The sequence below is a fragment of the Kogia breviceps genome, chromosome 12, assembly GCF_026419965.1.
Source record: "Kogia breviceps isolate mKogBre1 chromosome 12, mKogBre1 haplotype 1, whole genome shotgun sequence".
In the NCBI taxonomy this organism is placed as follows: domain Eukaryota; kingdom Metazoa; phylum Chordata; class Mammalia; order Artiodactyla; family Physeteridae; genus Kogia; species Kogia breviceps.
In genome coordinates, this window is record NC_081321.1 from 45,207,758 (window position 1) to 45,234,197 (window position 26,440).

At 55.5% G+C, this 26,440-nt stretch overlaps 3 protein-coding genes across 7 annotated transcripts; 1 reads left to right on the plus strand and 2 right to left on the minus strand.

Annotated features, from left to right (window-relative positions):
• Window positions 1-111: 111 nt before the first annotated feature.
• AGAP2 (ArfGAP with GTPase domain, ankyrin repeat and PH domain 2) lies at window positions 112-12,936 on the minus strand. The gene is made up of 19 exons (XM_059082321.2): window positions 11,663-12,936; window positions 9,935-9,993; window positions 9,192-9,279; window positions 8,920-9,005; window positions 8,625-8,772; window positions 7,484-7,618; window positions 7,042-7,151; window positions 6,453-6,611; window positions 6,205-6,291; window positions 6,017-6,121; window positions 5,428-5,590; window positions 5,125-5,244; window positions 4,263-4,391; window positions 3,199-3,258; window positions 2,819-2,967; window positions 2,627-2,717; window positions 2,288-2,510; window positions 1,903-2,158; window positions 112-1,723 (listed from the first exon to the last, which is right to left on the minus strand). The coding sequence occupies exons 1-19, from the start codon at window positions 12,840-12,842 to the stop codon at window positions 1,481-1,483; spliced, it is 3,591 nt and encodes a 1,196-aa protein (XP_058938304.1). The 5' UTR covers window positions 12,843-12,936; the 3' UTR covers window positions 112-1,480.
• TSPAN31 (tetraspanin 31) lies at window positions 12,508-22,845 on the plus strand. Of its 2 annotated transcripts, none has more exons than XM_067009659.1 (6): window positions 12,508-12,797; window positions 20,077-20,244; window positions 20,513-20,593; window positions 20,916-21,047; window positions 21,369-21,482; window positions 21,583-22,845. In XM_067009659.1, the coding sequence occupies exons 3-6, from the start codon at window positions 20,516-20,518 to the stop codon at window positions 21,655-21,657; spliced, it is 399 nt and encodes a 132-aa protein (XP_066865760.1). In that variant the 5' UTR covers window positions 12,508-12,797; window positions 20,077-20,244; window positions 20,513-20,515; the 3' UTR covers window positions 21,658-22,845. The 2 variants fall into 2 exon arrangements, with proteins under 2 accessions (XP_066865760.1, XP_058938345.1); XM_059082362.2 differs by lacking the exon at window positions 12,508-12,797 and adding an exon at window positions 19,315-19,531.
• On the minus strand, window positions 22,293-25,315 carry CDK4 (cyclin dependent kinase 4). 4 transcript variants are annotated; one of them, XM_059082343.2, is made up of 8 exons: window positions 25,049-25,315; window positions 24,371-24,607; window positions 24,072-24,207; window positions 23,793-23,960; window positions 23,524-23,633; window positions 23,212-23,262; window positions 22,936-23,071; window positions 22,293-22,701 (listed from the first exon to the last, which is right to left on the minus strand). In XM_059082343.2, the coding sequence occupies exons 2-8, from the start codon at window positions 24,586-24,588 to the stop codon at window positions 22,609-22,611; spliced, it is 912 nt and encodes a 303-aa protein (XP_058938326.1). In that variant the 5' UTR covers window positions 24,589-24,607; window positions 25,049-25,315; the 3' UTR covers window positions 22,293-22,608. The 4 variants fall into 4 exon arrangements, with proteins under 4 accessions (XP_058938326.1, XP_066865757.1, XP_066865758.1 ...); XM_067009656.1 differs by having other exon boundaries at window positions 24,371-24,665; window positions 25,049-25,254; XM_067009657.1 differs by having other exon boundaries at window positions 24,371-24,625; window positions 25,049-25,204.
• Window positions 25,316-26,440: the final 1,125 nt, after the last annotated feature.

Genomic DNA, 26,440 nt, shown 5'->3' on the forward strand with positions numbered 1-26,440 from the left:
CAGCCCCAGCAGGAGGCACCCTCCCTGGCCCTCTCCCACCTCCAATTCCCCACCTTGACCAAGGCCATTCCCTGACCCAACTCTTCAAGAACAGACCAGCAGCTCACCCCCTAGACAAAATCACTTCCTCTTTAATTGCTGTTGAAGAAGATTCACACCACCTGCCTTGGAGGAGATGGGGGGGGTATTCCCCCCTGCCCCCGCCCCTCTCCTCTCCCCAGTTACCTGGTCCTTTGCAAAATATTTTAGCCAGGAAAAAAAAAAATACCGGAAACCACTGACACAGACTACCCAAGGGCTGGGTTGACTGAGGGAGGCGGGGCTGGGCCAGGTAAATTCACCCCAGCACCCCCTTTCCGGGGATGAGACAGGGGGCCTGGAGACCCTCCCAGCCACCTCACATCCTCTTAACCCTGGCTGGGAGGGATCCTGGGGTTGAGGCCTGGGTCTGGAGCTGCTCCAGTGGAAGGGAGGGGCTGGACAGGAAGAACAGTGGAGGAGGGGTCCCTTTGTAGGGGTGCCGCCTACCCCAGATCACCACGGGCGCTGCACAGTCACAGGTACGCAGTCACGGTCACAGACACTCACAACCCGAGAGCACCCCACCCCACCCCACCCTCGGCCCACCCTTGGCTTCCCTACCCTGAAACGCCCTCCCCAAGCCCTGCCCGCCCCCGCCCCCTTGTTGGGGAACAAAGCAATAAATTACAAGGCCCCTCCCAAGTCCCCCTTAGCCCGCTCCTGCTCCATTCCTTCTCCCTCCCGAGATAGTAGTGAGGAGGGACCCAGGCTTTAGGCTCCCCCGACCCTCTAGCTTCCATCCATGGGTGGATGTGGGAGGAACGTCCTGATTTCCACTCCTCATGGTCCCTTTCACGGAAAGGGTTGGGGACCCCCTGCCCCCATGGGCAGCAGGGGTCCTGCCCCTCGCTGCCCTTCCCCCTTCACTGGGCAGTGAGATTAGCATGGAAGGGGTAGGGTCCCCCTTATTGGCCTCAAGTCCCAGGGCTAGCCCTCCCACTTACTAACCCCTCCCTGTGGCGTGGCGTCGCCCCAGGAGCCAGCCTGGGTAAGTGCTCGCGCGCCGTGGGACTGTCGAGCACAGGCAGGACTGGGGCTTTTCTCCCACCCCTAGGGGGCGCAAGCGGGCACATCCAAACGGCCAGGAGCAGGGACCGCGACGGGGGCGTCCCCTCCCGCAAACACCCAGAGGGTAGACCCAGAGCAATCCGAGTGTGCAAACAGTGGAGAGGGGGCGTGTCAAGATGGGGTCTCCATGCCTCGTTGGGGAGAGGGAGGTGAGTTTGTGTCTTCTGGGAGGCGTGGGGGCTGTGCCCTCCTGTGGGGGGGGGGGTAAGAAGTGCTCCCATGGGACGGGGTGCGGATTGGAGAGGTAAGTGGGTGCATCTGTCCAGCGGTCCACCCAGTGTGGTCGTGCCCAGCCCGTGGTGGGGTAGGGGGTGTCTCTCCGGCGGCGCAACTATACCAGCGCGACAGGGGCGTCGGCTCGGCCCACGCTGGCGGCGCTGCTCCGGCGACGGGGGCTGGGCGAGGCGGTAATGCTGGGGGTGGTGGCCGCGCTGGGGGTGGTGGCTGTGCTGCCGCCCTCAGCCGGGCAGCCGTGCTGGAGAAGGATGTCGGCGCACAACTGGCTGCCAGCCTGGCGGGCGTAGAACAGCGCCGTACGGCCCTGCGCGTCGCGGGCGGACACGTCGGCGCCGTACTAAAGGGCGGAGACGGACGCGTTACGGAGCGTCCCCGGGGCCAATCCCCGCCCGCCGGCTCCGCGAGATCGCCAAGCCCACTTCCAGGGTCCCTTTGGGGCCCTCGGGCTCTCCGGCGCCTGGCTGTTTGCCAGACGGAGCCCTCAGAGACCCCTTTACCATCTCCCCGCTCACGTACCCATAGCAGCAGTTGCGTGATGACGACGTGGGCGAGCTCGGCCGCCAGGTGAAGTGGGGAGCGAAGCTGCGGGTCCTCTGGGCTGGTGTCGAGCGGCCCGTGTCGCGCATGGGCCAGAAGCAGGAGAACGGCGGCCACGTCCTGGGCCTGCACCGCGGCCCACAGCTGGCAGCCCAGCGGCTCCTCGGAAGTGCCCAGCGGCGCCAGGAACAGCAGCTGCTCGTACTTGGCGCGAATCCATGACTCACGCTCCTCCCTGCAGGACCAGGGATCAACGGGAAGGGCTCTAGGAACCCCGCAACCCAGGACCTCTGCTTCCTACCCAGGGGACCCTCTCGGGAGCCGCGCACCCTAAGTCTCCCCTACCCGCCTCCTGCACGCGTACCGCGAAGAGTCCCGCGTGGGCTTGGCACGGCCCCGCGTGTCACTCTCCCACACGCGATTGGCCATGTCGTTGCCAATGGCTGTCAGCACCAGGGTCAGCTCCCGCGGCCAGTCGTCCAAGTCGAGCGAGCGAACGCGGGACAGGTGTGTGCCCAGGTTCCGGTGAATGCCAGAACACTCGATGCAGATAAGTGCGCCCAAGTTCAGGCTGGCCCACGTGGGGTCTGGGGACGGAATGCAGGGGTCAGCTCCTGGCCGAGCAGCACGGGCACCCCATCATTCATCAATTCCAGCGAACCACACTCCCTCCCAGGTCCCTCCACTGCTCCCTTGCGCTCACTGGGGGCCCCGCAGTCCACGCAGATAGAGTTCCCCTTGGCGTTCCGGATCGCCTGGATGGCCACGGCTTCGCTTTGGCTATCTGTGCGCAGCTGCAGGAAGGGTTGGGGTTAGTACTGACTCTCCCTCTGAGCCCTTATCCGGACTCCTCAGACACTCACCTCTGCTCTCCGCCCGATCCCCGACCCATTACCTTGACCTTGCTGCTCTCACAGCATTGCAGACTGGCTAGGATCTGACTTTCGATGGCCTGAACCCAGGCGTCCCGCTCCTCAAAACTGGCTGCCTCAAAGTGCCACGTCTGACCAGTGCTGGACACGATCAGGAACTCGAAGTTTTCCTCTGGGTTGGGGGATGGGATGGGGTCATGAGGGACAGAATTCAAACAGGAGCTGCCTTCCCCAAACCCTTCCTCCCTGATATCCATCCCAAGCCCCAGGGAGTGGGGCAGAGTCGTTGGGGAAGCAGAGGGTGGGGGAGAGCAGGAAGCCCGAGCACATGCAGGGAAAGGCAGGGACACCCCCGCCCCTCTGCACCCCAGCTGAGCGCCCCACCCAGCTCCCCGCTTGTTACCTGCTTTATAAATATTTCTTAAACTACCAAAGGATTTTAGTTTCCACATTTTGCGCTTGGCTGGTTTCCCGAAGCGAAGGAGATAGAGACAGAATGAAGAGCAGAAGAGAGAAAGAGACGAAGAAAGGAGAAAAAGAGAGGCAGACGGAGAGATGGAGAGAGAGATAGTGACAGACAGTTCCAGAGACAAAGCAGGACAGACAGATGGGGAGAGAAAGCAGAACTAAAGTCAGTGGCCCCAGAGCAGAGTAGAGCAGAAGCCAAGAGCCATGAGAGTAGGCAGATCTGGAACCCGGGTCTGAGCACCCGGCAGAGAGCAGGGGCGGTGGGGACTGGTTATCATGACCAGTGAGGAGCCGGGTCTCTGGGAGGGGAAGGGATGGCCAGGATCTGAGTGAACACGGGGAAAGGGGACAGGAGCTCACAGGCCTGGGGTGAGGGGTCCCTGGGGTTCAGGAGGAGTCTCAAGGGTCTGGGAGGAGTCACTAGGGGCAGGAATGGGAATCACTGTAGTCAAAGGCTGTTGGGGGAGCTTGGCAATCACAGGAAGTTATTGAGAACAGGAGCTGGGTGGTCAGAGCCCAGGAGCTGAGGAGTCATGGGGGACATAGAGGTCAGGGACTGAGTCCCTGTGGGTCAGTGGGGGACATAGAGGTCAGGGGCTGAGTCCCTGTGGGTCAGTGGGCGACATAGAGGTCAGGGGCTGAGTCCCTGGGGGTCATGGGGCCTTCTGGTGCAGGGGCTGGGGTGATAAGCAGAGTTGAGGGCAGGAACAGGAATTAGAGGGTCATTAGGAGAGGGAGCAGGAGCTACAGACTTGGGGGGTGGTCACGGAGAACAGGGGCTGGGGACTACTGGGGTAAAAGGCATTGGCTGGGGAATGGGAGGAAGGACAGGGGCTGAGGGGCATCCATCCATTTTTCACTAAATAATGTGCAGAGTGGTAATCATAGTCAAGCACTCAGCTCAGGCACTTTTCCTCCTCCTGCAGGAGTGAGGTCAGGGATCTGGAGTTTAGGGGTGAGGGTCCAGGGTGGGAGTAGAACTGCCCGCCAGGGCCTCACCTTCAGCCTGCCCAGCCGAGCCTTCAGTTTTAGATGGTGTTGTCAACTTTTTCCTCCTCTGCTTCTTCACCATGGGAGAAGGAGGGGGTTCCCGACTCAGGGGGCTCAGGTCTCCAGATGGGGTACAGTCTTGGGGAGGGGGACACAGCTGCCTCAGCTGCCCCCTCCATAGATTTCCTGACTTCTCCATAGCCTGTCTCCCCTGAACTAGATTTGGCATTTTAGGGTCCCCCTCCTCAGCCAACCCTCTCTAGGAGGTCCCCCTTGATCACTCCTGGGGAGGAGGGCAGATGAGTGGTTTAGAGTCAGACCTGAACTCAGATCCTGGCTCTGCCACTTACTGGCCTTGAGACCTTGAGCAAGTCACTTAATCTTCTGAGCCTCAGTTTCTTCATCCCTAAAATGGGGATAATCATCTTGACCCGACAAAGTTGTTGTGAGGACCATTTGTTACAACGTTACTTGCTATTTTTTAAAAACACATATCTCCAAACATTCCAAACATTGATGGCTGGCTATATGCTGCACAATGTTCTCAGTATAAGCCTCAAAGCAACCATCTGAAGTAGAAACTATTATCTCCCTCTTACAGATGAGGAAACTGAGGTGTGGAGAAGTCAAGTAACTTGCCCAAGTGGCAAGCCAGGATTCAAGTTCAAGTTCAGGCAGCTTAGCTCTAGAACCCAGTTGTCTTAGCCATTATGCTAAACACGGTATGACTGAGCTGGGTGCCTGGGCACCCAGTTGATGCTCAAGGTGTCCACTCATGCATTCAGCCTCCAAGCTCCCACCCCAGTTTCACTTCCCACTGCATCCCATCTGGATCTGGAAGACAGTGGATGGAGGGTGAGTCCTCACTGACCAGTGCTGAGGGCTCGGGCCAAATTCCGGTCTGGCTTCAGCAGGTGCTTAGATGTCTGGTCTGGTGGTGGCTGCAGGGAACTGGGGCTGGGGCTCGGGCTTGGGGTAGGAGTGGTGGCTTCTGTCAGAAGGGGAAGAAGATAAATCCTCAGTGAGCTACTCAGTCTCTGGGCCCCATTCCGTACAGGGTCCCTCTTCATCACCCACCTTCCCGCTTAGCCAGTCCCATTCCCTTCTTCCCTGCTACCCCTCCTTTTCCTAGCCCTGGCCCCTCTCCTGCCCCTCTGTCATCAGCCGCACTCACCAGGGCCTTCCCCCATCTGGACAGTGCTCATGTCCTTCACCAGCCCATTGATGCTGGCTGAGGGGCCAAAAGCAGAGATGGCCCGTGGCGGCCGCTTGCCGGGGACTTTGACTGTTGTTCGTAGCAAGTCCATCTCCTTGCCATGGGTACTGTGGATGTAATCCTGCAGCAGTATAGGGGTTGAGAGTATAGGGAAGGTCGGGGTCCTCAGTGGTGCTGGGAAGCAGCCAATAATATCAGCTAGAGAAGGGCTGGAGAGGGGGCTCTAGGAGCGGACTGGGTTCGGATGAGCTCTAGGGGACGAGCCCAACAGACCAGGCCCAGCACAGTCTCCTCCAGAAAGCATCCCCGAATGGCAGGTCCTTCCTCCATTTTCTCTCACTGGACTGCAAGTCCCAGGGAGATGTATTTACATTTCCATCTCCTTCATGGGCACATGGTAGGTGCCTAACGGATGTTTGCTAAACTGAAAAGAATAGGACTAGCGCTTCCCAGAACCGATGTTGGTGTTTGTCAGAGGCACAGACTAGGAGAGCTAGAAGTGCATCCAAGGCCAGCCGGTGTGGCCCAGCCAGTCTCTGGCACTCACATTAATGCTGGGATGGTAGAGTAGGAAGCCATTACTGGACAGGGTCACATATTTCTTCTTCCATTCTTTGTTCAAGGAGTTGCCACTTCGCTTTAGTAGGAAGCTCTGAAGAACAGAAAGAGGCATATGGGAGAAAACCAGTTAAGACCACCTGCCCCCAGCCTGCCCCCAGTCCCTGGACCACCCACCTGTTTGATGGGGATGGCTCGCCCACTCCCCGTCGTCTCTCCCCGACTGTCCAAGCTCCGCTTCTCAGAGTCGCTGCCCCGACGATTCTGGAATGGTTACTGGCATCAGTTAGAGGGCGGATAGAGGGATATGCTGACGGAAGGACAGGGAAGACAGATGCAGAAGGGCCCAACAGAGAGGTCTAGGGATGAGGGAAGATGGGCAGGTAACAGAGGACAGGATGATAGGAGGTTAGAATGTCCAATACCGCAAAAAGGCTGGTCCTGCGCTTGGCTGCCCGGTGCAGGGACCCTGGGGTGCTCAATCCAGCCACGGCAGCTGCCTCAGCTCGGAGCTCCCGGTGACCAACATTGGGTGAGGATGGGAGGGAAGAAGAGTAATCGCTAGTGTGGCCCCCGTTACTAGCCTGCAGGCAGATGGAGGGGTCAGAACAGTTGAGATGCCCCCCCCGCCACCAAGCTACAGTTACATCAAGTTCTGAGGAATTTGAGATATTCCTTCATGTCATCACCACTTATTTGTATTATCATTAATAATAAAACTCCTCACTAGCATTGTCACAGTGCTTTAGATTTTGCAAAGGTTGACTTCACGAGTATTATGCCATACAATTTTCCTGACAACCTTGGAACGTTTAGGTGAGTTGCTCAAGGACGCTACAAATGGTGTTTCAAACCTGGTTGATTTCCAGTCCAATGCACTTTCTACAAATGGTATCACTGCAATTTCCATCTGCCCCCCACCACCTCCTTGGGTTCTCTGTACCTGTCCTTGGATCACTAGCCCTTCCTCTGATTCCTACCAGCCCCTCTGTGGACCCTGAAACCCCAACTCACCTGCCCAGCTACAGGAGTGGAAGCAGCTGAGTGGCTTGGGGAGCTGGGCAGGGACTTGCAGGCGGCCAGAAGCTGCTGCTGTTTGCGCAAGGTCACCACCTTCTGGGCCACTGAGGGGAGGGGGAGGAGAAGGAGGAATGAGCAGGGCAGATACCCAAGACCACCCTTCATTGCCCAGCTTTGAGAACTCCTCGGGAGATAACATAGGCCCCAACTTCCTCGTCACCGTGGCCTTCATGCCACCTGTAGCCTAGCCAGCTCCTCCTGCCCAGAAGTACCTGTGGCTATGAAGCAAACCTTCTCTGACCTCCCTGGTCCCTCCTCCCTCCTACGCTGGTTAATTCCCTGTCACTCTCAGAGAGAGGCCTGGATGTGTGACCTCTAAGAATATCCTAGTCCCCAGCTCCCTGATTCCTACATATGTGGGGATCACCACACTCACCCTCTTGGAAGACCCGGTCCACATTGAGCCCATAGGTTGCACAAGTCTCATAGTAGCTGCAGCGCTTCATGTCGGCACACAGAGCCCTGGCACGAGCATCGCCCACAACCCGAGGGGAGGAAGCACTGATCCGGTCTAAGGGGACAAGAAAGGGGGAGGACTGGATGAGGGGGCCCCATCCCCACTTTGCTCCTTTCCTTTCTCTTGGGCTCTAGTCCTAGACTGGGACCACTAGGACACGGTATGAGAGAATATCCCTCCTATGACCCAGTGCAATGGGAGCATATAAGCCTTTTGTGAATGCTGAGCCCAGCTCACATGCCCAGCTGCAGCATGAGTAGGGTGGGTTAGCTTTGTGTGAGTGTCTTCAGAGAATAAAAAATACTCCAGAGGTGAATGGAACGTCCTGGTAAAGTCTGAAATGGCTGAGACTCATGAGTGACAGTCACCCAGCCTTGCAAATTCAATGAACCCTGATCTGAGTGGGAGGACACCTGGCAGATGAACTAGGAAGAGGTTGAATGTCCCCGGATAACAGGTGGACTGTTCATCTGCAGCAAGAAAGCAGGAGGCAAGCGACAGGTGGAAGCAGCCACCTGCAAGATAGGCATCCAGACAGAAAGTCCTGCCGGCTTCGTACAGGTGGGTACTGGAGAAGCTTTTCCTGGCTCTGCTGGAAAAGATGGCCTGGTGGCCCTCTCTGTGTTTTCTCCATCATTTCATTTGTGTCTTCTCTTTGTTTTTAGATAAGTTCCCTTGAAAAGTGTCAGCCTGACCCAGCTGTAGCAAGGGGAAGATGCAGAAGGCTTTCTAGCCACACAAGGGCCTGAGATTTTCTGTATTTACCATGGTGGTGGCATCAGGAAATGGCAGCGTGAGAAACACAAGGTAGGTGACATCTCAGAGGAATGAGCACTGCCACTGTAGCTGTCCCTTCCATCCTGGAGAGTCCTCTTTTCTCTCTCAGACCTTCGTAAGTTTATGTTTGGTTTAATGACTCTCTTATTTGGAGACCAGTCTCCTTCCAGAGCGTTACTGAAGTCCAAGTAGCCGTGTCCACACATTACCAAGCTCTCACCTATGTTGGGTGATACCCAGTAGGAACTCCCCTGAAAGCAGCACTTCCCCAGCCTCTCCTTACCTTGTGTCCCCACCAATGCCAGGGCCAGGCCTCCTCGTCCCTCCCCCCGAAGGGAGCTCAGCTGCCCATGAAGACGGCTCACGGCCTGGAAACTGTTCTCATCCTCCAGGCTGAAGACGAAGATCACAGCATCTGCCCAGCCTGAGAACTTGCGGAGGGTGAGGGAGCAAACGGATGGTCAGACAGGTCCACTCCTCTGGATGCTATTCCCAAGGAGACCTGGGAAACCAGAGCCCTCTCCTTTGGCTAGTGCTGACCCCAGCCCACCTGCCTACCCCATCATCTCATCCCTCACCTTGGTATCAGGTGCCCCAGCTTCCTCTCGGATCAACACCAGATGAGTCTGTCCATCCACCAACATTTCTTTCTTGTGCTGCTCACCTGTCCAGAAGAGTTGGATGTGGTAGGAGGTCAGAGGTCACAGTCACCAAACTTCCCCATTCTCCTTGTACTTTTGCTATTCTGGCCTTATTCTTCCCTCTGGTCTGCATACCTGCATAGTCATCGATCACACTGCCTGGATCCCTGACCCCAATCCTTAGCTTACTACAGCTCCTGAGAACTCACTCTCTGTCTTCTCCAGCACCTGGTATGAACCGGTCAGGAATCGATGGATGAGCGATGACTTCCCACTCCTGGCATCACCCAGCACACCCTGAGGACAAGGTTGTAGAACAGAGATTGCAGGAATTAGGAGGAAGGAGGATAACTGAGTCTGGACACTCCAGAGAACTCAAAGGAACTGGCAGTGTTAAATCATCCAAGCAGGGTCCTACAGGGCCTGGCTGACAGTCAGTCAGGAGGGAGCATTTGGGAGGATCAGGCCATGCGTGTGTAAGAAATGATCTCAAGCTGGAAGTGTACCACAAGCTGAAGAATGTCAACAACTCAGTACCTTTTTTTTTTTTTTTTTTTGGTGTTGCATTGTTTAGGAAACATACTAGATGCATGTCTGGTGGGGGGCATGTCACAGCTCTAGGCACTAGTTGGAAAATTTTACCCAATTCTAGGCAACAGAACATGAAGGGCTAGAGGGGAGATGTCAGAAATGAGAAGCCTGGAAGAGGAACATGGACGAGCAGGAAGAAGGGAGACTATAGAAGAAAAGGTTGTGCGGATGTATCAAGTCCCAGGAAGGTGCCATGAAGGTAGAATCTCAGGAGAACTGGAAAACTATTCCCCATCCTCACAGAGAGGGAAGGGAAGAGGTAAAGGAGAGGGAGTTGAGAGTTCTGTGGAGGCGGGGTAGGGGGTGGGGTGGGGGGCAGGGAGCTCAATCTTCATAAAGACAAGGGGACTGGGTTACCTACCAGGCGCAGTTCAGGAATGGAGCGGCTCAAAGTCCATTCCTGGCTATTGACCACAGCCTCTGTAACCGAAAAGCAGTTGTAAGAGGGGATGCTCCAGGCCAAGGAGGGCTCCCAACCCTCAGCTAGCCCTCCTCCTCTTGCAGCTGCCCAGCCTGGGCTGGAGAGCTGTGTGGAAAGGCGAGGTTTGAGAGTGGACCCCAGTCCTCGCATCCTAGCCGCTCTCCCCACAGCTGTTGCCGCCGCTCAGTGGTTGCTTAGCAACGGAGCCAGCGAGACAAAAATACTTCAGTTGGCATCTCCCTTAAAGCACATCCCCAAACGTAGGTCCCTGCTCCAGACCGAGGGACCAAGGCTCTGACAGTGGTGGGTTCTTCCCTCTGGAAGGAGAAAAGGTGCCCTCCCCACCGGCTTGACAGATTCTCAGGGCAGATCTCAGGAAGAGGGGCCGGGACATAGAAGGGAGTGGGTCTTCCTCAATCTCCGTTTCACAGGACAGAAACTGAGGTGAGGATATCCTTCCCCCTTTTCAAGGTCAACGGCACGGTGGCCCTGACCCCTCCCCACAGCCCAAGGAATGGAGCTTGGATTTTTTTCTATACCTCCCTCTCCCATACCCTTCCCACGAGCACCCTCCAAGAGAACGGTGGGGAAGGGCTCCACTCCCTGGCCGAGAGAAGCCACAGGCCTGGGGAGGGATGGGGGCACGGGGCAGGGAAGGATGCTCCTTCCGCCCGCCGGGTCCAGCCCCCGCGCCTGACACTAGCCGGACGTTCCCGGGGCGCCGCAGCTGCGGCGGGAACTCTGGGATCCGGAGCCATCTGCTCCCACCCGCACCAGAGCCAAACCCCGGGGGCCGCCCGCGCTCTCGGACCCGCCTCCTCTCCTGGGAGTGTGAGCAGAACCAAGACGCCCTCGCCTCTCTCTTCCAGAAAATAAATAAATAAAGACACCCCCCTCCCCGCAAAAAGACACTACTTTCTCCGTACCCTCTCCCAAGTCTCCAGGGGTAAGAATTGCCTTTGCAGCAGTTCCACCCCCCTGAGTCACTCCTGGTCGGTCCCCTGCGGGTTTCAATGCTGCTAGGGGGCCGGGGTGGGCGGTGGGTGAAGTGAGGCTTCCTATCAGCCCCTCTCCCTTCACAATTCAAGTATTCCAGCCCCCACGTACTCTCGTACTGCCCAATCGGCCTTCACTGCCTGGAAGGAAATCCACTGCCTCCCTGCTGCCTCACTAGCCTGCTCTCAGCCCAGGAAAAGACCTGTCCCTGGTGAGGAGCTGCCTGCAAGGTCACGCTCATGCCACCTACCCCAAGTGCTCAGGAGAAACTGAGGCTTCCTCATCCCTTTCACCTTCAGTGTTCCTCTGGGAAAGGCAAAGCCCAGTTTCCATCTCCCAGAGTCCAGCTGAGGCTGGAAGTGGGGTCTGGGGCTTCTCTGGGAGCAATTTCCTACAGCCACGCTGACCAAGGGCATTATTTTCCCAGAAAGCTCTGAGGCTTTCTGAGTCCCTCTGAAATCAAGTCTTCTCTCATGTCCCGCAATGCCTGCTCACCCGGCTCCAGGACCTCTTATCCTTTGCCCCAGTCCTTGGCAGAGAATTGAGCCTGGTTCATCCACCCACCCAAGAAAGAAGCTTCTCTAAGTCAGTCCTGCACACCCGCTCCCCCACCCCAAGCTGAGCATATCAGGTGCCCTCCCCTCGCTGTTCTCAGGCCGTGGTCCTACTCACTAGGGGAAGCGCGGAGCTCTGCACCCAGCAGCTCCCTAGACCCGCTGCCAGAAGACAGGACTGGGGGTCCGGGAGGAGGTCCGGAGCCAGGAGGCCCCCCTGTGCTCTTGGTAAAGATGCCGCTGATAAACTTGAGCATCTTGCGATCTCGAGTGGATGCTCGGCCCCCCTCCCGGCCCCGTTTCAGCCCCGGAGCTGGAGGCTCCAGAGTGATTGGAGGTGCAGGCCCAGTGGGCAGCGCGGAGGCGGCGGTGACAGCAGCGGCTGGAGCCAGGGTTGCTGGGACGGTTAGCGGAGGAGGAGAGCCAGCAGGCGGTCCCGGGTGCAAGTCACTGTTGTCCAAGGTCTTACTCTTGCCTTTCCGAGGGGACAACTTCCCTCGGGCTCCGGGCCCAGCCCCGACCCCACCGGCGGTCGTGGCTGCCGCTTCCCCTCCCCCGGCGGCGGCGGCGGCGGCGGCGGTGACGGCAGCAGCAGCGGCAGAAGCTCCAGTCCCGGTGCTGCTCTTTGACCCCTTGACCCTGGGCTTGCCCTCGCTTTCGGGCCATGACAGGCGGCTACCGGCGCCCTTGCTCCCGCCGGCTTTGGCGCCACTGGTGGTCACGGTCTTGCAAGGCTTGGGAGCCGGCGGAGGAGGCGCCACCTTGAGCCTCCGGCTGCCGGTGCCGGGGTGCGGGGAGGAAGAACCGGGGACGACGCCGCCCGCCCGGCCTTCGGGTTCCGGACCCCCCCAGCTCGGGCTGCTGAGCAGGGGGCGCCGGGAGGAGGTGGGGGCGCCCCCAGGCTTGGGGTCGGGACTCAACCCCCCGGAGAGTGAGGGCCCGGGAGGGGCGGCCCAGAGGGAGAGGCGGCGGCCGGGAGCCGGGGAGACGGGGCGGGCCGGACTGGCCGGAGCCGGGGACAGGGCGGGGAGCTCGGCGCCCCCGGCGCCCGCGCTGCTCGTGCTGACCCACAGCGCATCCTGCCGGTGGAAGAGACGCTCGTGCCGCTTCTTGCCCGGCTCCTCCGCGCCTCGGGGGCTACCAGGATCCCCGGTCTCGGTACCTCTGGTCCCCGGGGCACCAGCTGCGGCCGCAGACGGAGAAGGCGGCGGCGGAGGCACCGACTCGAGCTTGACCAGGGTCAGCGAGATGAGGTAGGTCGTTGTCCGGCGCTGAAGCGCGCCCGCGCCCCGGCTCATGGGGCCCCGAGACCCCCGAGCTGGGGAGGGGAGGAGACTCCCCCGGACTGCCTCAGGGGGGCCCGGCCATGGGGCCGCCCTGCTCGCTGCCCCCAGCCCCCGGACCCCGCTGAGACCCCGGCCCGGCTCCGCTGTCGCCGCCGCCGCCGCCGCCTCCGCTTGCGCCCCCCTCCCATCACACGGGGCGCCCCCTCCCCATGCTCCCCGCCCTGCCCCCCCACCCCTTTGGAGCCCCGGGACCTTGGTGCTGCTCCAGGGAGGCGCGCCGGACCCCGCACCCCGGCCTGGGTGGCGGCGCGGAGATGGGCGGGGGAGGGCGGGGAGGACTGTAGAGGGGCAAAGAGGGGAGAGGAAGGAAAAGGGGGCAGAAAAGAGGAACCCGAGGCTAGGGAGAAGAACCGGTGCGGGGGAGGCGGGGGGGATGGGGACTCAAGGGGTAAGGGGCCACGGATGGGGGGTCGGAGAGGGGGTCTTAAGGAGGGTGGGAAGCTAATGGGGCTGGTCGTGCGGGGGATTCGCAGGGGCGCGGGGAGGATGCTGGGGATGGAGATACAGGCGCCGGCGGGGGAGGAAGGAGGGAAGCCGGAGGGGGTGAGCACCCACGGGTCTGGGGTCTAGGAGAGGAGGGGCGTGAGATCCGGGCGCAGGGTCTGGGGGGCTCGCCGGGGCTCGGCTTGGTCCGGATGCGCGCTGTGTCCGGGCGCTCCCCTCACAGTGAGGAGGAGGCGGCCCCCGGCCCCCCCTCCCCACTCTATCTCCCCCCGCACCTTCTCTCCCCCAGCACGGCTGTCTGCGAAGGCGGTGCAAAATCCAGGACTGGATTTCCCTCCCAAATCCTGGGCTGGATTTCCTGGAACTTGGACTCACCTACTCCAACACTCCAGCACCCTCCCCTAGCACACCCCGGTCAGGGAGCGCTACTGTGGGTATGACATTTAGGCTCGAGAGTAAAGATCGGTGTATGGGTGGACGATCCCCGCAGAAAACGGAGCAAATGCGGGTTCACTGCCAACTCTGGGGAAGCTGATGTGGGAAAGTGGGGAGCCCTGAAATCCCTTTCCCAGGACCCCTTGTTTCCCCCAGGTACTTGCAAGAGTCCCCTTCCCCATGACCCAGCCCCCTCGCCCACCCCCACCCTCCATACGCGGTGCATTGACTGGGCCGTACTTGAGCTTAACTGTCCCAAAGTGAACTTGGAAAGTGTTCCCTGGGGATGGGGACAAACATGGAACTTAGCAGGGTGGGTGGAAGGAGGGGGTGCTTCAGGAGGGGAAAGATCTGCGGAGTCGAGGAACACAGGCCGAAAAGTCAGTCAAAAGACTCCAGCTCGGGGTGGAAGGAGAAGGAATACGTCTACAGACTGACACCACCCCCCATACCAAAATTCATCCGGTCTCCATAGCAACCGTAGCTCCAAGAGTGCCTCAGAAACAGCGGGGATAAGCAGAGAGGAGGATCGGTGTGTATGGTGGGCGGGGGCACCCTCCAGGGGATTTGGGGTTAATGGAGGCACCACCCTCACACCTGGTTACCCACGTGTGGGGTACTTAGCACCCCGAATATAAAGACCGCCCTCAGTTGAGGCAGAGGGTACAGGCCTCTTCTGGGTTTCCATTCAATCACCTGAGGTTTTCGGGGTGGGGCTTTTTTAGAAGGTTAAAGAGGAGACACACAGAAAGAATGGAAAACGTCTGCTCTGTGTCCTCCACCCCTTTAGGGACCTTGGAGTTGAAGGCTTACTGTCCTCCAGCCCAGGGAGAAGGTTGAAGGGGGTAGGCCGATGGGGGACAGAGGCTGAGACCGGCAGTTGTGGCGTGGACGTCGAGGGAGGCCTCCTCTCAGCCTTGAAGACCCCTCTCTGGGACTTGGGGAGTCTCAGCGTTCCCCTAATTTGGCGTCCCACCCTCCTGACGCAGCGGAGACTATAATAAGTGCTGCCGTGGGCGGCTCTCGGAGGCTGAAGCCAGCGGCATGCTCGGCCTGGTAGGGGGTAAGGGGGGCAGTACCAGGATGCTGGGTGCCCTTTGTTCTCCCTGAGACATGTATCCTATCCCTCCGCGGACCTGTCCCGAGGTCAGCACCCCCCTCCAGAGCCCCCCTCCCACCGCAGCGTCAGGATGACACCATCCCCAGAACAGAAGACCCTTCAGCAGCCTTTTCTGAAAGAGTAGGTGAAGATTTGCTGATTCTGGCTTAATTCTCCTTCCTTCCTTTGGTGGCCTCAGTTTTCCTTTAAGTTCAATGGGAACAGAATACTGACTCTTAGAGTGGAACAAAAATCACTTATGAAGAGTGGTCTTCTCAGAGAGTTCAGCCTCCACCCCTCCTCACTCCCTCCCCTCCAGAGCTAAACTGAGTTCCTCTACCTGGCTAAACCTCTTTCCTCTCCCACCCTTTTCTTCTCCTACTGGGGTGGAGCTTGGAGTTCCTACCTAGGAGGCCCCATGGGGCCACTCCCCCCTAGGTCTGCCTTTCCAACAGCTGTAGGGAAGGTATCAGCTGTAGTTCTTGGCAAATGGTGGGGGACAGGAGGTGAGAGGGGCACTACTGGAAGAAAGGCAATGGGAAGGGAATCAGACTGTTCCCTTAGGAACCTGAACCAAACTGGTTCTTCCCCAGGGTATGCTTTGACGGCCTCTACTATCAGAGGGGTCTGGCAGGAGGTATCCTTGATGGAAAGAACAGTATCTTACCCATCCACTCACCCCAACCCCCAGGTAAGCAGCTAAGAATGGAGAGGCTGGAAGAGACCAGGATATGACAGAGGATGTGCTTCTCCCAGACACCTTTCATGAGCAAAGTAGCCGGCTTTTATTGGCTCTTTGCAGCTTAGGGGCAAATTAGATGACACTGGACCAGAGGTGACCTCCAGTTCCACCAGTTCCTTAGTGGTGGGGCCTTGTGGATAGAGAGAAGCTGTTCCTGCCAGGGCCCCACCACAGGATTGAAGGCTGGGGTGGACAGGAGGATGTGGCGGATGGTGTTGCCATGGCAGCACTTCCTCCCTGTGTTGTCATCACTTGCTCTAAGGGCACTAAGGACGTAGGGCGGAAGGTGTGGGGGGAGGCAGACAGGAACGGGAGCACGGGGAGGAGAGGGGACCGAGGAGAGTCCTGGGAACTTCTTTGCACTTTGGCTGTGCAGAGCATGTTGTGTGAGCATTAGTGTGTGTCTGGGAGCCTGAGATACTCTGTGTGGTGTATTTCAATCTGTTGTGGTGTGTGTGTGTGTGTGTGTGTGTGTGTGTGTGTGTGTGTTCTCTCTACAGCTGGAGAACAAGAGGTCACTGATCCTTCATGGGTCCTGGGAATGACCACATTATCCAGTCCCAGAACCTCCTGCCCCAAACTGCTTCCTGCCCCGGACTCCCCAGGCAGGGTCCAAGTCTACCATGGGTCTGTCACGGCCTGTCTTCCCCTATGCTCACCCACTTCTCCATTGCCAAGGTCAGCTCAGCAGTGACCTGTATTTTGATCCCCTGGGAGAAGGATCAGAGTTGGGGAAAGAGGAAGGATGATACCTCCCATGTCTTTTTCCATTCTTTCCAAATGTATTCTTCCCCCCCGAGTCCCAGCTCCATCTTGGGGACTAGAAAGTGGCTGATTGGGAAGTGCTGTATGATCCAGCAAGCCCTTATATGCCCCTGCTGGTCCCCAATACACCCAAGTTGGGAGCTAATCCTTCTCTTACCTCGTACGCGGTCCACTGAAGCCTGAATGCTGTCCCGAAGTTCAGGGTTGCTCACCCTCTCTGCCAGCTTCCTGAGGTGGCTTAGAGCCTGCCTGGTCACCTCATGTCGTCTGACTTCTGCTCTCACTGCAGCTACAGCCAACTGCCTCTGGGCATTCATGTTGCCCAGATCTGTCTTGCTGGGCTAACAGCAACCTCTGGGCCTGAAGCCCATGGCCCTGCAGCCCCCAAACCCCAGAAGGCCCCTTCTGCTGTGCCCCAGAACTCCCCTCCCCTGCCTGCCCTTCCGTCTGTCGACTTCACTTCCTGACTGGTGAGTTTCAAACCCACAGCCTGGGTCGGCACTACCTCCTACACCACCCACCCCCTCTAGCGTTGGCCTATCAGCTCTGCCAGCCAGTCCCTGCTATGATTCCCCAGCCAGGTGGAAGGAGAGACCTTAACAAGCATCCCAGGGCCTCCTGTGGGAGGTGGCTAATTAAGATGGGTGTTGGTGCTGGGAGAATGTGGCACACCAGGTCCCAGGTGCAATCCCAAACTCTTGATGACCTACAGGTTTGTGTTCAGTCTCAAACTCTCACAGGAATCCATACACATCCGGCCTGGCACCTTTAATGCCCTGCATTCCAGCTTACAGCTGTACTCCCCACCTACTCTGCACATCCGAAGAGTTCACATACTTACATCTTGCAACGTTACCCTTCCTTAGTCGGCTTCCCCACTGCAACCACCTCCTGCTTTAAAGGGCCAAGTAGGTACAGGGAGAACAGGTTATGGAGGACAGTAACCTGTAACCAGACAAAACCACCAGGCTCCATGTTCAATTCGTTTCATAATAATTAGCTCATCTATAACACTTAATAGTTTACAACACACTTTCACACACACAGACTTCACGGCAGGCCCAAGGGGTAGGATTTTAATCCCTATTCTGCAGAAAAGGAAACTGAAGCTCAGAGAGGCCAGTAAGAGGTGACACAAGGATACCGATCTAGGTCTTCTGATTATAGTCCTGATACCTTTTTCACTACACTACCCAACTAAGATGCTTGCCAACCAGTACCCCTTATCCCTAATACCACTGTCTTGCCCTTGATTTAGTACCTGAAAGAGAAGAGGGTGGATGAGGAATTGAAGGACAGAATGAAGATGCAGGGGTGGGTGAGGGGGCAAATAGTGGATAGTTTGATGTAATCATTTTGTTTCAGGACACAAACCTTTCTGGCCCTGCCAAATGCCTCTTCTCCTGCTTATCTAACTGATACTAATTTGTGAAGGATAGGGGATTTTAATATATTAATGTGTAGTTGGAGATGAGAATTAGGGTTAGGATTACCCACGGGAAACTGTAAAATAGCCTGAACAATAATAACAAACAATAAGTGTTTACTATGTGCCAGGTACTGCTCTAAGCATTCTATATACATATATTAACTCATTCAATTTTCACAACAACCCAAGAGGTAGGTGTAGTGTTATTTATCCCCATTTTACAGATTAGGAAACAGGCACAGGCCAAAAAGCTTAAGTAACTGGCCAAGGTTACACAGCTAGTAAGTGGCAAAGTTGGAACCCATGCAGTCTGACTCTAGCGGTAAGATGGTGCCACTTAGGCATAGAATCTAAGTACGCACAAATGTAAATAATTCTGTGGGTTTGAAGGGAGGTTTTTCATTTGTGTTCCTACTATGACTGCCTCTTTCTCTTGGGGGAAAGAGGAACTATGCCCTTTCCCATCCTCACGAAGAAGGCCGTCTGTCGGGCTTCCCTGGTGGCGCAGTGGTTGAGAGTCCACCTGCCGATGCAGAGTATGCGGGTTCGTGTCCCGGTCTGGGAGGATCCCACATGCCGCGGAGCGGCTGGGCCATGGCGGCTGAGCCTGCGTGTCCGGAGCCTGTGCTCCGCAACGGGAGAGGCCACAACAGTGAGAGGCCCGCGTACCGGAAAAAAAAAAAAAAAAAAAAAAAAAAAGGCCGTGTGTCAAAGCACTTATTTAATAATAAACAAATATTGATCAACCACTACGGCCGCGCCTAGTGAAAATGTGAAGACTCCTCCTTCCCCTCATATTTATGCATATTCCAGACCCCTCCCTTTGTCTTTTTTATTTTTTTTTTTACGCGCCCAGGATCAGGCATGTACTCTGAAGACTCCAGCCCACTCATGTCTGTACCTGTGGCTTTGTCACATACAGGAATGCGCCGGCCCGAGGCTGCTGTTTTTCATATTGAATTAATAGCATGTTCACACCCCGTTAGGAGGGGATATGGAACAGACTATGTGTACCAGTGGACGCACTTGCAAACATGTATTTGCTAGGTGTCGCTGTGCCCAACCCAGGGCCTCTGTAGCCGGGGTAAAGAGCTCAGTATTTTGCTTCTCTGGGTGTTCCAAAGTGTGACGCAATAGCAGCGAACGAGGGCGTCATCATGAGGTCACTGCAGGAGAAGGGGAAAGGGGCGGGAGGGCGCTCCCTTCAGGGGAGGAGCCCTTTCACCCGGCCCTCGAAGCGGCACCTTCTCTCTCTTCACCGGAGTTTCTCTAGAGCCTCCTCCCTCGGAAAAGACCTCTTCCAGCTGCCACCACAGAAAGCTCTGTTTTCAATCCGGGGTTTTGAAGTTTAGGCTCTGGTCACTATGAGACTCTCTGGAAGCCCTGCCCCCAGTTTTAAGTTTCATCCAATAAAGAACCTAAAGGAGGGGCCGGCAGGAGGTTCAGTGACGCAATGCAGATTGATTGGCATTCAGGCCATCGACGTCCTGGATTAGCCCCGAGATTCGCCAATCCAAAGGCAGGGGTGGGACGGTGCAGGCGCAGAGGATTGGGTTTGGCTGGACTCGATTTAAAGGGACAGAAGCTGTCGGGGTCCAAGAAGACGGTACCCACGACCCTCCCCCCAAGTCCTTGGGACCACTTGGGTCCCCAAAGCTGGGGAGATGGTTTGCGGAGGCTTTGCCTGCTCCAAGAATGCGCTGTGCGCGCTCAACGTAGTCTACATGGTGAGGTTTGGGAGGTGGGGGAAGCTTCAGATCGGAAAAGAGAGCCGGTAGAATCTCTAGGGTACTTCCAATGGGGAGAGGGGTGTACTGGGGATTCCAGGAAGATTCCCGGGAACTTCCGGCGAAGAGGGAATTCCTGGGGACTTCCGTGGGATGAGGGGAGACTTCCGGTGATCAGAGGGTTTGTCTGGGGGTGGGGGTAATGAACTGAAGGCTGTGGGCATAAAGGCCCAGCCCTCCCTCTTGTGAACTTGTTTCTCCCAAATAGAAGTGATGGATGAAGCTAAATGTTCCCTTTTATATTCATAGACTCTACTATCCCTGCCACCTCCCACCCCTATCCCAACCATTCTGACCTCTGATGGGAGGAACGCCCAGGGATGCTCCTGGTCCTGATGGTAGCACCTCCTCTCCCTCATTCACACAAAACTCAGTTTTCCTTTTTTGTCCAACCCCCGGGCCCCGCCCCCGCCCCCCCCACCCGCCATGGCCTTTGGCTGTGGTGCACACTAGAATTCTGAGATGTATCCTGCTGTTTCCCATAGCTGGTAGGCTTGTTGCTTATTGGAGTGGCTGCTTGGGCTAAGGGCCTGGGTCTGGTGTCCAGCATCCACATCATCGGAGGAGTCATTGCTGTGGGAGTCTTCCTTCTTCTCATCGCGGTGGCTGGACTGGTGGGTGCTGTCAACCACCACCAAGTACTGCTGTTCTTTGTATCCTGACCTGAAGTGATGGGGGCACTGGGGCTCTTGGGAGGGCCGAGTCAGCTAGGTAGTTAGTGACAAGGGTAGGAGACTTCAGGGATTTGGGGATATGTCTCCTTGCCCTCCCTTATACCATACTCTATGAAACAGAAGCTGATGATTTTATTGTTTTCAACTGACATAATTTTATAAGTTCTATGACTAGATCAGATAGTTATTATAGGTGGAACATAAAAGAATCTAGGACTTTTTTTTTTCCCATAACTCTTCCTCTCAGTACATGATCATCCTTGGTTTGGTCTTCGTCTTCCAGTTTGGAATCTCTTGCTCATGTCTGGCTATTAACCTAAGCAAACAGGTAAGAGGGTACCCTTTCAAGTACTTGATTTTTTTCCCCCCTCTACCCTCTAACTCCTTACCCTCAGTCTGGCCCCAAAGGTCATCCTTAGGTCCACCACTTTCAGAATCTTGAGCCATCTGCTTCCTCTGGGATGTCTGGCTAATTGTCCATGAGGATGATCCAGAGGGAGTGTAGTTATCATTGTGTCTGCACCTTTGCTTCTGAAGAATGTTAACGCCCTTCACTAGAACAGGGAAACGGAGGCAGTTGAACTGGGATCAGGATGTAGGGGATTCTTAAGGTTAGCAGCAAATAATTTCCTTCTGCCTATACCCTCCAGACAGATGTCATCAATGCTTCCTGGTGGGTGATGAGCAACAAGACCCGGGATGAACTGGAAAGAAGTTTTGATTGCTGTGGCTTGTTCAACCTCACAACCCTGGACCAACAAGATTATGCTTTCTGCACTGCAGTGAGTTGGTGTGGGAAAGGGTGCAGGGTGCCGGGGCGGGAATGGACGGACATGGGGTGTAAGGCCAATGCCCAAATTGGCAGATTTGAGTTTGAATGTGATTGCCTCTCTCTAGTACCTCACTTTTATTGGGGCTGTGTGCTGGTGGGAGTGGCGGGGTGGATACAGAGACTAGAGAATTAGCCAAGTGAGATTCCAGTCTGTAGGGTACTGATCAGGATCTGGAAGATAATTTCTAGGGTCATTCACCATAGATATTAGGCTAGAGCACTGTAGCAATTCTGCATCCTCCAAACACACATACGTGTGTTTTATCCTCAGATCTGCAAGAGCCGGAGCCCCACATGCCAGATGTGTGGAGAAAAGTTTCTTAAGCATTCAGATGAAGCCCTGAAAATCCTGGGGGGTGTTGGACTCTTCTTTAGCTTTACAGAGGTAACATTCTCTAGTTCCCTTATGTCCTTCCTCTACATCTCTAAGTCTTAGCCCCAGAGATTCAGAATTGGTGCTTATCTCTTTCCCTTTGCTTCTACAGATCCTTGGTGTTTGGCTAGCAATGAGATTTCGGAATCAGAAGGATCCTCGAGCCAACCCCAGTGCCTTTCTATGAGACTTTGGATCCTTCTGACTTCTCTCCTGCTCTCTGCTCTTCCTAAGCTTTTTCTTCCTCCCTTAGGGAAAACCTGGGGTCTATAGCCCTTTTTGTTTGAGAAAAAGGAAAGGCCCTTTGCCATGCTCCCTAAAGATGACTGAATAGCTAGGCTTTATGCCTTGACGTGTTTTGTTGGGAGCAATATTATAAGGAATAAAGAAAAACCTTCCTTCCTCTTTCCCTAAGTGGATATGGGAAGCTCCTGGCAGTGCATGAAATGGGATGGGGGTTGGAGTCGTTCCTGGCTGTTTCCCCTCTTCTCCCTTCCACATACTAGACCATCTCAACACATCTTTGCTCCAAGAGTAAATCAGGGACAGATCCAGAGAGAAAACCAAGAACTCTTGTAATAAGCAGGACTCGGTTTGGGGAAGTTCAGTGAATATAAAAATAAAAACCATTTAAACTCCATAATCAAAGAAGCAACGTAAGTGCCTTTTCTTCTTTTTAGTTAGCTGAGGGGCTCCACTGACTATGTAGGCCCTGTGACCTAATGAGAATGTGCAGGGAAGTTCCATCTTCCAAATGGTTTTTTTCAAATCCCCAAATGGCAAAGCCAACCAGAGAAAGAAACATTAAAAAAAGAGACCAGATTTCTTTGTTTTGTTGTTTTTCCTGTATAAAAAAGGATCCCAATATCAAAGTATAGGGAAAGGGAAGAACAAGGGACATACCCCTTGGTGTAAGGACACAGAGGGGGCAAGAGAAGGATAAGCCTCAAAAGGAGGGGTGGGAGGGGAATGTCATTAAGGCAGCAAAATATGCTCTATAAAAAGTTGGAGTCGTCTCCATAGCCTCAGAGATGAAGGCAGAGGTCACCTTCTTAGTGGGGGGCTCTCCACTCAAATGTTCAAAGGAAGGGAAACGTTGGCTTCTCTTCTCTTGGTTCTGTTGCAACCATTCCATGGCTCACTCTGGGTTACCTTCTGCCTTATGTAGATAAGAGTGCTGCAGGGCTCGGAAGGCAGAGATTCTCTTGTGTGGGTTAAAAGTCAGCATCTCCTAAGAAGGGAGGCAAAGGTCAGAAAACCATGAAAAAAGACTTCTGCTCACCCCCAACAATACCTGGGATGGGCTATTTTCTATATCCCTCTTTGTGGACAGCCATTCAAAGCAGCAATAAAAACTAGCCCATCCAACCAACAAGTCTCAGTAACCACAATGTGTTTGGGTCCCTTTTATCCTGCTCCATTTTCCACCCCAATCTCACCCCATGCCTATGCCCAAGCCCAGTACCAGCAGCAGCTGTGCTCCAGACTCTTCCATCTCAGGTACCACCGACTGCACGGGGCGGGGCCCTCTGGGGGAAAAGGCTCCTCGGGGTAGAGACACATCTCGGGGCCAGTCATCCTCTGGGGGCAGTCCGATCAGGCTATGGGGAACAGGAGAATTCTGGTCAGGAGGGCCCTTCTCCAGCCCCCATCTCCAGGGGCAGAGCCAGTTGCCATTCAGGGCTCAGCAGAAAGAGAAGGCCTCAGAATGGAAAACTCTTCCCCTCTGCAGGTCACTTACTCAAAGATTTTGCCTAACTGGTCAGCTTCAGAGTTTCCACAGAAGAGAGGCCTAAGGTGAAAAGAGACATTCATTTAGGTAGCAGTCACTTTCAAAGATATGGTAGTAGAATGACTAGTGCTTAGTGGCTCAAAACATAGCGTAAGGAGAATAAAGGGTTACGAAATTCCTAACTCCACGACATTTCAGAGCTGCTGGTTATGGACAAGGTGGCCAGTTGAATTCAAGTGGAAGAGTGGGCAGTGTATGGATGTGGTTTATGAATATGAGATTTGGGAAATTCAAGATGTTCAGGATACTTGGGCCCCATACTTTCGACGAAACATCTCTGCAAAGATACAGCCAACACTCCACATGTCCACAGGTGTTGCATACGTAGACTGCAAAAGAACTTCTGGAGCACGGTACCAGAGTGTAACAACCTAACGGGAATAAGAAGAGTGGATGAGGGTCCTACGAATTACCCTGAAGCACAACTGCTTCACTAAAATCAAGGATGTAAAAAACGCATGGCTTCTCAACTGCTATGGGCAATCACTCTCCTCCCCTGGCCCCATTTTGGCTACCATCATTCTACTGACCACAGGTGTAAGTGCCATCTGGTAGCTGTAGATTCTGGCCAGGCCAAAGTCGGCCAGCTTGACTGTCCCACCACTTGTCACCAGAATGTTCTCTGGCTTCAGATCTCGATGAACGATGCAGTTGGCATGAAGGAAATCTAGGCCTCTTAGAAACTGGCGCATCAGATCCTGGTTTGGAAGGGGGAGGTACAGAGAAACTGGGAACTAGGCACCATACCTGAAATCACAACAGATGCTACTACAAAGGTCCCAATCTACCTCTGTGTCTGCCCACCTTACCTTGATGGTCTCCACTGGCAAGCCTGGCGGGGGTGCCTTGTCCAGATATGTTCTTAGGTCTTGGTCCACATGCTCAAACACCAGGGTCACTTTGGTCTCCCGGTCAGTTCGGGCTGTGGCACAGACGTCCATCAGCCTGGCCGGAACAAATGGTAACTCACTGAGCAATCATCTTTGACCCAACATGGCCTCCTCTATTCCCTCAGGGTCCCCACTTCTCTCCTGACCACCACTCCACACCTATAGGTTAGGTTGTCTTTTCCCTTTTACTACCCACTCCCAACCCTCCATCTTCTCACCGCACAACATTGGGATGCTCAAAAGCCTCCAGCCGCCGCAGTAAAGCCACCTCACGGACTGTGCTGATGGGCAGGCCCCCTCCAGCACCTCCTCCATTGGGGACTCTTACGCTCTTGAGGGCCACAAAGTGGCCACTGTGGGGATCACGGGCCTTATACACCGTCCCATAGGCACCAACACCAATCTCAGCCACTGGCTCATATCGAGGGGTAGCCATTCTCAGACCAGAGGAGACCCTACAATCACAGAGACTCCTACCACCGAAATTCCTTCCACAGTTCGGATGGTATGAGCCTGCAGCAACAAAGTGACTCCCACAAAAGACATCACAAAGACAACACCAACAGCATCCCGTCCCTTTCCCAAACTTCCATGATGCCGACTCCCAGGTAACACAATGACCCTAACCCCAACCCCTCCAGCCGCGTGAGCTCCTAGAATAAAAAAATGCATTTTCCTTTGGGGCGATCGAACCCCGCACAAGGGAAATGCCACACGACACATTTCCTACATCGAAGACCCTACACCCAGTCCCTGAAATTGCACCTTCCTACGGCCACAAAGGAACATATCACACCCTGCCCCACTTCCCGCCCTCGAGCGAGGGCATAACCAACCCGCGTAGGAAGCCGCGGAGGGCGAGTATGGTCCCCATTCCTGGAAAGGGCTACACTTACCTCACCCCGTGTCTGGAGCTGCGGGGGCGGCCCGTTATCGGGGCCCCGGAGCCGGTTCCTGCGGCGCCATACACTCGAGCTCGGTCCCGGGCAGCTGGACGCTAAGGGCCCGACCATAGACACAGGCCGCAGGCTAGAGCGGCCCCCTTTACCCCCACCCTCACCATGTGACCAGCTGCCAGAGAGGCGCGCGGAAATCGAGGGGGCGGGGCGAACGCCGGACGTTCGGGACACGTGACCATACTACTCAGGCGCAGAGGGGCAGCCGGGAGCAGCTTTGAACGGGAAGGGGGCGGGGAGGGGAAAGGGGCGGAGGGGCGATGGCAACCACGTGATCTGTTGCTATCACACGTGACCGCTTGACATTGCTTGGAGAAGCAGAGGTGTGGTTACGCAGCAGGGCACGTGACTGGCCGCCGTAACTCTGGCTCGGGAGTGGGGCGGGAGAAGAGAGAGGGTGGAGTCCAACGCGATGCCATGGCAACCTGGGCCACCCAGGATTCCCAACACTGGGCTGGAAGCCGAGCCTGAGTGCATCTCCAGTCTCACTACCCGTCTCTCACTCTCTCTCCTTGCGGGGAGGTGGGTCGGGGGACGGGAGGCGGTGCTGTCGTCTTTCTGCTCCACCGCTATCGGAAAAACATATTTTCATTTGTGTCTTTGTTTCACTCATTCAACAAATTTTTACTGAGTGCTTGCTTCCTGTATTTATGTGAGGGTTTTGTTTGTGTCCTTTAAACTAGTGAAGGCTATCTGTAAAGGTATAGCCACGTATTTTATATGTGGTCATATAAAATAGGGAGTAGACAGTACCCATATGAGGGCAAAACTAGGATTAAATGACTGATGGAAGGCAGATTAATACAGTAATCCAACAGGAAGAGTGGCAAGGTAATGCCATTCCGTCTTCCCAACTTTCAGCTCTTCCTGGGAGTGTTAAGGCAGAGACCAGATACCTTCTGGCAGAGAAGTTATTGATGAGCCGGAAACAGGAATACTTGACCTTTAAGGTTCTTTTCTGCAGTAAGATGCTATGACATATGTGTGTATGTGTATATATGTGTATGATACTATATACAGCACATATATATGGATAGATATAGGAGTGAGCATGTACAAGGAAGGTACCACCACGCTGCATGAAAATGACTGTGCCCTTCTGCAAAACCTTGTGACTCCTTATATGGGGTCATTGTGTTTCCCTTTTTCCCCCTATTGCAAGCTTTCTTAGCCCTTGCCCCTCCTCAGAACAGACTTTTCCCAAATAGCCTCTGTTCACAGATATCTAGGTAGACAACAGCCAAGTTTCTCTGACTTCCCTTGTCTTACTGGCTCCAACTTCTTTATCTCCCGGCCCTTTGGGGGAATGGGAATAAGAGAAGGAAGGAATCA

Coding starts and splice junctions, on each gene's coding strand:
- AGAP2 (XM_059082321.2), bottom strand. CDS start 12,842: ATGAGCCGGGGCGCGGGCGCGCTTCAGCGCCGGACAACGACCTACCTC. Junction 7,152..7,483: donor GGACCGGGTCTTCCAAGAGG/GTGAGTGTGGTG, acceptor CCCTCCCCTCAG/TGGCCCAGAAGGTGGTGACC. Junction 2,968..3,198: donor AAGAAATATTTATAAAGCAG/GTAACAAGCGGG, acceptor CCCCCAACCCAG/AGGAAAACTTCGAGTTCCTG.
- TSPAN31 (XM_059082362.2), top strand. CDS start 19,469: ATGGTTTGCGGAGGCTTTGCCTGCTCCAAGAATGCGCTGTGCGCGCTC. Junction 19,532..20,076: donor CGCTCAACGTAGTCTACATG/GTGAGGTTTGGG, acceptor TGTTTCCCATAG/CTGGTAGGCTTGTTGCTTAT. Junction 21,483..21,582: donor TCTTCTTTAGCTTTACAGAG/GTAACATTCTCT, acceptor TTGCTTCTACAG/ATCCTTGGTGTTTGGCTAGC.
- CDK4 (XM_059082343.2), bottom strand. CDS start 24,588: ATGGCTACCCCTCGATATGAGCCAGTGGCTGAGATTGGTGTTGGTGCC. Junction 23,961..24,071: donor TGCCAGTGGAGACCATCAAG/GTAAGGTGGGCA, acceptor CTTCCAAACCAG/GATCTGATGCGCCAGTTTCT. Junction 23,263..23,523: donor GCAGAGATGTTTCGTCGAAA/GTATGGGGCCCA, acceptor TTTTCACCTTAG/GCCTCTCTTCTGTGGAAACT.